This window comes from Lepidochelys kempii, chromosome 13, assembly GCF_965140265.1.
Source record: "Lepidochelys kempii isolate rLepKem1 chromosome 13, rLepKem1.hap2, whole genome shotgun sequence".
NCBI classification, from domain to species: domain Eukaryota; kingdom Metazoa; phylum Chordata; order Testudines; family Cheloniidae; genus Lepidochelys; species Lepidochelys kempii.
The window spans coordinates 40,980,537-40,990,720 of record NC_133268.1 but is presented as its reverse complement, the minus strand read 5'-3'; the positions used below and the strand labels follow the sequence as shown (position 1 = coordinate 40,990,720).

Genomic DNA, 10,184 nt, shown 5'->3' with positions numbered 1-10,184 from the left:
TTGTATATTGACCTGGGTCTGGGGCTTGGTCCTTTGGGATTGAGAGAACCTTTCTTCTTTTACTGGGGTATTGGTTTTCCTAACCATCTGTCCCCATAACAAGTGGCACTGGTGGTGATACTGGGAAACGGGAGTGTCGAAGGGAATTGCTTGTGTGACTTGTGGTTAGCCAGTGGGGTGAGACCAAAGTCTGCTCTGTCTGTCTGGTTTGGTTTGCCTTAGAGGTGGAAAAACCCCAGTCTTGGGCTGTAACTGCCCTGCTTGAAGCAGTTTGTCCTGAATTGGCACTCTCCGTGCGGTCCCGCCAGAACCAGCCTTGTTACAGAGGGTAAGAGAACACACGCGAGGCCCAGAAAGATGCAGAGTGACATTCAACCCAATGAGAAGAGGAGGGATGGCATAGATAATCCTTCCTATGTTTGGGTTAATTTAGATTAACCTGAAAGGCAGGGTCTGCCTCACTCTGTGTCTGAGCTGCACCCAGAACAACAGTACCAGGATCTTGCTGGAGTTGGGGGCTGCTGTACTGTGCTGCCAAAAATAACTCAATGCTCCTCTTGGAGTCTCTACTGTACTGCAAAAAGTGATGAGAACTGGTGCACAGGACGTATGCTGCCCTCTGTCTGCACAGGGTTGTATTCATACAGTATGTGGCTATCTATGAATTTCAGGGGTGAATTTCACCAGTGCATGGATACAATCTTGTGCACACAGAGACACAGAGAAGGGGGCAGGGGAACAGCAGGGGATACAAACCAAGGACAAAGCTCTGTTGGCTTCAGAGGCCTCCAGATGAACCTCTGGCCCAGTTTACACCTATTTCACACCCTGGGGGGAATTCTCTGCCTTGTGTCACATCGCAGGAGAGCCTAGACGAACATGAACATCCCCTCCCCCGTCACAATGTCTGGGTTAGATTCTCAGCTGGTAGAAATCTACGCAGCTCCCTTCAGTCCAATGGCATTACTCCTGATTTACACCAGGGTGTGTGGCTGAGAGAGGAAACAGCCCCAGGGAATCCAATGGAGTTTCCCAGGAGTCAGGTCAGGGGGAGCGAGAGCAGAATCTGGACCCTGGTGGAGCTGGGGATCTGGCCTTTTCAGTTCCATGGCGCTACACTTACTGATGCCCGCGGAGGGTTGGTCCCAGGGGTCTATGAGCGTTCTCTCAAATGATGCAAAATCTCCATTAATTGGCGACTCTGTTGCGGTCTCAGTCTGGGAGCCTGGTGGGGATTCAGGGCCCTGGTCCCGAAGGGGATTTAACGACCACGGAGAGCCATAAGGAGGCTGGAAGCTGTGGGGCTCAGCGGCAGTGTGGGGTGATACGCTGCAGGCAGCCCTGCCTAGCTTCGGAGCGGATTAGGTCTCCGGGTTGGATACCAAGAGCCCAGGCTGTGCACCTCTCCTGGGCGATGGGCCATTTGGGATAAGAAAGCTGGATGGTGCTACATAGGAATCACGGCCGGGGACAGAAAGGAAGAATTCCAGGCAGCTGGATCGGCCTTTCCCAATGCAGCCAGTGTAAGACTCCTACTTTGGTAAAGTTCTTCTCTCTCGGTCCCTCGGTCTCTGCCTGTCTCTGAATCTGACAGTCTCTGTCTCGCACAGAGGGAGATGACGTCAGCCAAATATTTTCTTTAGAGAGAAATCGATCCACCGTTTATCCATCCTTCTCCGTGCAGTACCTGCCTGCCTGTCTGTCTGTCTATGGTGTATCTATCCTTTATCTCCCTCTCTCCATGTGTTATATCCCCACCCTGCCAGCGTTTCCCCTTCAGCTCTGCCTCTCCTGCACAGGGAAAACTCCCTGGCAAAACCCAAACAGGCTCTTTGTTATTGTCCTTTAAATCTCACCTTAAAAATCCCTCTGGCATGTTATCCACACAGCCGAGCCTGCTGATCACGGCCGAGCAGAGACAAGCTATGGCCATGGGTGCTGAGGAACAATTTGTGTAGTGGGGGTGCTGAGAAATTGAACCAAACTGTGAACCCTGGATATGATGGTAACCATGTCAAGGGAGGAGCTGCCCCCCGCCCAGCAGCCCGAGTTCCAGCACCTCTGGCTATGACTATTCCCCTTCTTCTTTCCTTTTCCTGCTCTCGCTAATCCCAATAACACCCTCCCCAACAATTCACATCATTAACAAAGCTGAGGCAATTCTTCACCACATTCATTGGTTTGTAATTTCCATCCTCGTCCTCTTCCTTAACACAAACACATAGCAGCCAGTGCATTTATAACAACAAAACCCTACCAAAACAATCACTCCACTGCACACACGGCTATCCCTCTGCGGAGAGCATGAGGGAGAGACCAAACTATATATGACAAATGCTAGCCTCAAAAGGAAGGCTCAAAGGTACTGTGGTGACAGGGGTGGGGAAAGGGCTTAGACAGAACAGAATTGAAGACATTGGAATAGGACAGGTGTCAAGGTTCCTTCCCCACTCTGAACGCTAGGGTACAGATGTGGGGACCTGCATGAGAAACCTCCTAAGCTTATCTTTACCAGCTTAGGTCAAAACTTCCCCAAGGTACAAAATATTCCACCCTTTGTCCTTGGATTGGCCGCTACCACCACCAAACAAAAAATTGTTACTGGGGAAGAGCTGTTTGGACACGTCTTTCCCCCCAAAATACTTCCCAAAACTTTGCACCCCACTTCCTGGACAAGGTTTGGTTAAAAGCCTCACCAATTTGCCTAGGTGACTACAGACCCAGACCCTTGGATCTTAAGAACAATGAACAATCCTCCCAACACTTGCACCCCCCCTTTCCAGGGAAACGTTGGATAAAAAGCCTCAACAATTTGCATAGGTGACCACAGACCCAAACCCTTGGATTTGAGAACAATGAAAAAGCATTCAGTTTTCTTACAAGAAGACTTTTAATAGAAATAGAAGTAAATAGAAATCACCTCTGTAAAATCAGGATGGTAGATAACTTACAGGGTAATTAGATTCAAAACATAGAGAATCCCTCTAGGCAAAACCTTAAGTTACAAAAAAGATACACAGACAGAAATAGTTATTCTATTCAGCACAATTCTTTTCTCAGCCATTTAAAGAAATCATAATCTAACACATACCTAGCTAGATTACTTACTAAACGTTCTAAGACTCCATTCCTGGTCTATCCCCGGCAGAAACAGCATATAGACAGACACACAGACCCTTTGTTTCTCTCTCTCCTCCCAGCTTTTGAAAGTATCTTGTCTTCTCATTGGTCATTTTGGTCAGGTGCATGTGAGGTTACCTTTAGCTTCTTAACCCTTTACAGGTGAAAGGATTTTTTTTTCTCTGGCCAGAGGGATTTTAAAGGGGTTTATCCTTCCCTTTATATTTATGACAACAGGAAAGAGGAAAAGAAACTGGAATGGACTAGAATAGAATAGAAAATACGTCCCCTTTGTTCCTCTCTGAACTGTAGGATCTTCAAGCCAGACATTTGCTCTTTCCATGTTCAGCACCAGCACAGTGAGACCCTGACCGCAAGTGGCATTACAATGATAGAAATATACACCACTCCGAATGACTGTGAGTCATGGAGGCTGTGGAAGGAAGGGTGAGCATTGCAGCTCTAGGATGACAGGTCTTTTGGTTTCAGTAACTCACTGGCGTTATTTCTCTCCCCTACCCCAGGAATGAGTCCTCCGTGGGGCGGGTCAACCATACTGTGGTGACTCATTTCATCCTCTTAGGGATCCCCAACACCGATGGCCTCCAGACCATCCTCTTCATCACCTTCTTAGCCTTCTACCTCTGCACCCTGCTGGGCAACCTGCTTATCTTATTAGCCATCCTCGCTGACCCCCGTCTGCACACCCCCATGTATTTCTTCCTCTGCAACCTCTCCGTGCTGGACATCGGTTTTTCCTCCATCAGCACCCCTAAATTCCTGGCCAACCTCTGGGCCAAGAATAGAACCATCTCTCTGGGCGGGTGCATGTCCCAGGTCTTCTTCTACCACTTCCTGGGCAGCACCGAGTGCCTGCTCTACACCGTCATGGCCTACGACCGGTACGTGGCCATCTGCCACCCCCTGCGCTACCTGCTCATCATGAACCGGAGGGTGTGCGCCCTCCTGGCCGCCGGCACCTGGATCACCAGCTCCTTCCACGCCACCATCCTCACCAGCCTGACCTTCACGCTGCCCTACTGCGGGTCCAATGTGGTGGACTATTTCTTCTGCGACATCTTCCCGGTGGTCAAGCTGGCCTGTGCAGACACATACATCATCGAGACCGTGACCTTTACCAACACTGGCATGGTGCCCACGACCTGCTTCCTCCTCATCCTCGCGTCCTACGTCAGGATCGTCTATTCCGTCCTGAAGATAAACTCGGCCGAAGGGCGGCGCAAAGCAGCCTCCACTTGCGCCTCGCATCTGGCGGTGGTGACGCTGTTCTTCGGGCCCTGCGCCCTGGTCTACACACAGCCCCAGCTGAGCAAAGTGCTGGTGACCCCTGTGCAGATCTTCGGCAACGTGGTCACGCCCATGCTGAACCCAGCCATCTACACGCTGAGGAACAAGGAGGTGAAAGCGGCTCTAAGAAAACTGAGAGGGGGTCAAACGCCTGCACGTTGATATGCAGCAGCTGCAGGCATAGCATATGGGTCTGCTTGGAAATACCGAGCTGTCTTTGACATGCTGTGAGGCTGACATTTTCAAAGCTGCCTAAGCGACAGGCACAATCAGTCTGCACTACAGTTAGTAGAAATTGGAGATTCAAACCTTGAAGAGGACGTTGAAAATCTTGGCCTTATTACACAGCTCTACAGAGCTCGAACTCTTTAAGTCCATCATTATAAAGCAGGTTTTCTACTCCTTCAATTATTCTCATGGCTCTTCTCTGATTCCTCTCCAATGTGTCAACACCTGTCTGGAATTGTGAACACTAGAACTGGACAGAGTGTACCATCAGCGGTCACACCAATGGTAAAATCACCTCTCTGTTCATACTAGAGATTGCTCCATTATATATCCCAGGGTCACATTAGGTCTTCTGGCCACAGCATCACACTGGGGGCTCACATTCAGCTAATTCTTCACCATGATCCCCAAATCTTTTTCAGAGTTGCTGCTCCTCAGGAGAGTGGCCCCCATCCTGTAAGCACAGCCTCGATTCTTTGTTCCCAGATGTACACGCATATGTTTAGCTGCATTAAAATGCCACAAATCCAGACTTATGGTGCCTGAGAAAAGACAACCTGGAACGGGAGATCAGTGCACAAAATGTGTACATTGATTTTTAAAACCACTGTAGCTTCTGATGAATAATGGGAAAGCTCCATTGACCTCCAAACCATGGGCACTGGGCGGCCATAGAGGGAGACGCCAAGAGAGCCGGTGGCTATAGTATCTTGTAATTGAAAACTGTATCAATTCAACATACCTACATTTAAAGAGCCCATGGGAATTATTTGCAAACCATTATCTTACAGTTACGACAAAGGCCTGGGACACAGGATATCTAGGTTCCAGTACAGGCTCCATAGAAGATTCTGTATTTGACCTTAAGTAACTCACTACATTGCTTTGTGCCTCAGTTTCCCCATCCATTATACATGTGTAACCTAGAGCTACTGAGACCACTGAGAGAGAGAGATTGGTGAGGCTGCTTTACAGACTTAGCTAAGTGCCAGTTGACTTTTAGCTCATGTGGTAGAGGCTCATGCCTTTAGCTCCAAAGGTTCCCAGGTTCAATCCTGCCTGTGACCCAGGTCTCTTGGCGTTACACGTGGATAATTAAATCCTCTGTCACTCTCAGCTATGAAATGTGGATCGCATTCAGGTGGGAACTGTGTCTATGTATCTGCGCTGCATGTTGCACAAAGGGACCCATGTCTCAGTTCCAGACTGTAGGTCCTACCATAATTCTACTATAACAATAGTGATAATACAAATTAAAATAGTCAAATGCAGTTCTGGCTCTGGTGTTCATGGTAATGACACATGGAACTCAGCTAAAGCAGTCAAGAGTAACTTCTGAGCCTGGCTCCCAGTGCAATGAGAAGGAACAGCCTAGGTACTCATTAGAAATATCGACATTTTAATTAATCCTAGTGGCCATTGCACCCTGTGGGATACTCTGACTGGGCTGGGGATAACAGATCTACAGAGATTAATTATACCATCTGCTTCTGCCTCTTCATCCTGGCTCCCAAGTAAGACGCCTACCAGAGGAAGAGCAGGAAATGATCGCGACTAGAGAAATTGCAAGGAGCCTTATTAAAACTGCGGTGCTGGGACACCAGCAAATGGATTGATGAGATCATTGCTGGAAACCCCCTAATCCAGCCCTGTCTTTCTCATATCCCTCTCTGTGTGGTGTCTATGGATTTGTCCACACTACAGAGCTTCCCAGCGATGTAGCTAACCCCCGCCAGCCTCTTAGGGTAGATGCACAGTAGAGATGCAAGACGAGGCTTGAGTCTATTCTGCTTAGCTAGCTAGTGACGGAGCAGCTTTGGTTCAGTTAAATCAGCCATAATGCTGTAAAGACCCTTTCTCCTGAAACCTGACTGTGCAAAGGGGAGGGTAAGAGAACATGCCCAAGACCCAGAAAGATGCAGAGCGATGTTCATCCCAATGACAAGAGGAGGGCTGGCATTGATAACATTTCCGCTGCTTGGGTTAGTTAATGAAGGCTGATTCTCTGTCACTCTGTCTGAGTGGCACCCAGAACAATGGTGCTATGATCTACTCCTGGGGGAATTCTGTGCAAAAAAAATTAAAATTCTGCAGAAAAAAAAAGAAAAACTGCACACAATATTTGAAAAACTCTGCATCTCCTGGGAATGATTTAACTGGGAATTGGTCCTGCTTTGAGCAGGGGGTTGGACTAGATGACCTTCTGGGGTCCCTTCCAACCCTGATATTCTATGATTCTATGATTCATGATTCTATGATTCCTGTCTGGGGTCGTACAGTATGGCCGGGAGGGACTGCTAATGATCGTCCCCCTCTATTCGACATTGGTGAGTCCTCATCTGGAGTACTGTGTCCAGTTTTGGGCCCCACACGACAAGAAGGATGTGGATAAATTGGAAAGAGTCCAGCGAAGGGCAACAAAAATGATTAGGGGTCTGGAACACATGACTTATGAGGAGAGGCTGAGGGAACTGGGATTGTTTAGTCTGCGGAAGAGATGAATGAGGGGGGATTTGATAGCTGCTTTCAACTCCCTGAGAGGTGGTTCCAGAGAGGATGGTTCTAGACTATTCTCAGTGGTGGAAGAGAACAGGACAAGGAGTAATGGTCTCAAGTTGCAGTGGGGGAGGTTTAGGTTGGATATTAGGAAAACCTTTTTCACTAGGAGGGTGGTGAAACACTGGAATGCGTTGCTTAGGGAGGTGGTGGAATCTCCTTCCTTAGAAGTTTTTAAGGTCAGGCTTGACAAAGCACTGGCTGGGATGATTTAATTGGGGATGGGTCCTGATTTTGAGCAGGGGGTTGGACTAGATGACCTCCTGAGGTCCCTTCCAACCCTGATATTCTATGATTCTATGATTCTTTCTTATAAGCAAACTAGGGAAACCTGGTCTACAGGAAAGTGCTATAAAGTGGGTGCAAAACTGGTTGAAAGACTATATTCAAAGAGTAGTTATCAATAGTTTTCTGTCAGACTGGGAGGGTGTATCTAGTGGGGTCCCACGAGGGTCAGTCCTGGGTCCAGTAATATTCAATTTAATTATGTGGATAATGGAATGGAGCGTGTGCTTATAAAATTTGCAGATGACGCCAAGCTGAAAGAGTTTGTAAGTGCTTTGGAGGACAGGCTTAAAATTCAAAATGACCTTGACAAATTAGAGATTGGTCTGAAATCAGCAAGATGAAAGTCAGTAAAGACACCAATGTACTTCATTTAGGAAGGAAAATAATTGAATGCACAGCTACAAAATGAGGAATATCTACTTAGGTGGCTGCAGTGCTGAAAAAGATCTGGGGATCATTGGGGATCACAAGTTGAATATTAGCCAATAATGTGATGCAGTTGTGAAAAAGTCTAATACAATTCTGGGGTGCATTAACAGAGTGTTGTATGTAAGAGCTGGGAAGTGATTCCCACTTTACTCAGCATTGGTGAGGCCTCAGCTGGAGTACTATGTCCAGTTCTGGGTGCTGCTCTTTTAGAAAGCTGAGGACAAATTGGAAAGAGTCCAGAGGAGAGCAACAAAAATGATAAGATTTAGAAAACCTGACCTATGAGGAAAAACTAATAAACTGGGTCTGGTTGGTTTTAAGAAAAGAAGACTTGCACGAGGGGCGGGGGGGGAGGGGGGAGGAGGAAAGAAAACGGACTTGATAACAGTCTTCAGGTATATGGGGCTGTTACAAAGAGGACAGTGATCATTGTTGTCCATGTCCACTGATAGTAGGACAAGAAACAATGGGCTAAATATGCAGGAAGGGAGATTTAGATTAGATAGTAGAGAAAACTTTCAAAAGCTAAGGGTAGTTAAGGGCTGGAATAAGCTTCCAAGGGAGGTTATGGAATCCCCATCAATGGAAGTTTATAAGACCAGGTTGGACATACACCAGTCAGGGATGATCTAGGTTTGTCCTGCCACAGTACAGGGGGATGGATGAGACATAGATGAATTCCAGCCCCACATGTCTGTGATTCTGTGATCCTTTGAAGACACTTTAGGCAAACACAGGTTATTAGGGTCAATACATGAGTAATTGGATGACATTTAAAGGTCTGTGATATAGATATACAGGAGATCAGACTAATGGACCTTTATAGACAAACTCTATGAAAATAATACTGCCCAATTGTTTTTTAAGGGGATTTGTACTCCTGAATCCCCTAGGTCATTTGGAGAAATCTCTCCCTACAGCTTTAGCTTAGTAATTGAGAGGAGTGCTTTCTTCATGCAGGTTGCCTAGGGGATTTGGACACCCAGTTCTGGTAGAAGTCAATGGGAGCTGGGCGCCTGACTTCCCTTTGAAAAGAACTAAATATTTCTGCACCCGTTTATATACTTGTCCACAAGGGGGCAGCCCTCACAAGGTGAAGGGCCCTGAGCGAAGGAGTTCTGTGCCGTGAGAGTGGCACACGGCTGTGATGGGAGAGAAGGGGCTGGTTGCTGATTGGCTGGGCACACGAGGGGGGAGAAGGACGTGTCCGATCCCTCCAGCACAGGAGACCCCCAACACACGTGCCGGCCCCAGGGAGAACTCAGCAGCATCCCCGCGCCCTGGGGTGTCAGTGAGCGCAGGGACGGGGAGGCCGCGGGGGGTGTCCTGGGTGATCCAGTTAATGCACCTGTGGGGTAAGAGCTGGGGAGACAGAACCCCTGGTTACTAGCAGGGAGCCGGGGCTGGATTTCATTGACTGTGTGGTGGGGAAGAAGGGAGTGAAATGGAGAGATTGGTCGGTCTGTCCCCCCGCAGCCTGTCTCTCTTCCCACCCCACTCCTCGGTTCCCAGGGGCAGGTGGCTTGGGGCAGTGTCTGACTTGGTTCCCCCTTGTCTCCGTTATTCCCAGTGGCCAGTGGGCAGTTCTCTGTGGAGCACAGCCCGGAATGGCTGGATGTCTCCGAGGGGCAGAATGGCACCGTGACCTGCACTTACTCCAGTGCACTCACCCGTTTACACTGGTACCGGAAGGCTCCTGGGGAGTGGCCCCTTTTCCTGCTGATGCTGTTCGGCAAGGGGAGCGAGACACAAGAACCGAATTTCACTGCGTATCACGATCCGGGGCAGAAGTGGAGCTCCCTGCACATCCGCGGCTGCCAGCTGTGGGACACCGCCCCCTACCTCTGTGCCGTGCAGACCCAGGCTATGTCTACACTATGAAATTAGGTTGAATTTATAGAAGTCATTTTTTTAGAAATCGTTTTTATATAGTCGATTGTGTGTGTCCCCACTCAAAATGCTCTAAGTGTATTAAGTGCATTAACTTGGCGGAGCGCTTCCACAGTACCAAGGCTAGAGTTAAATTCCGGAGTGTTGCACTGTGGGTAGCGATCCCACAGTTCCTGCAGTCTCCGCCACCCATTGGAATTCTGGGTTGAGATCCCAATGCCTGATGGGGCTAAAAACATTGTCGCGGGTGGTTTTGGGTACATGTCGCCGGGCCCTCCCTCCCTCCCTCCATGAAAGCAACGGCAGACAATCGTTTCGTGCCTTTATTCCTGGCAGATGCCATACCATTCAAACATGGAGCCTGC

The 10,184-nt window shown here is 48.5% G+C and overlaps 1 protein-coding gene across 1 annotated transcript; it reads left to right on the top strand.

Moving 5' to 3' along the window:
* The first annotated feature begins 879 nt into the window (after positions 1-879).
* LOC140896823 (olfactory receptor 10D3-like) lies at positions 880-4,590 on the top strand. Its single transcript, XM_073308828.1, has 2 exons — positions 880-911; positions 3,645-4,590. Exons 1-2 carry the CDS (start codon positions 880-882, stop codon positions 4,588-4,590), a joined length of 978 nt encoding a protein of 325 aa, XP_073164929.1.
* Positions 4,591-10,184: the final 5,594 nt, after the last annotated feature.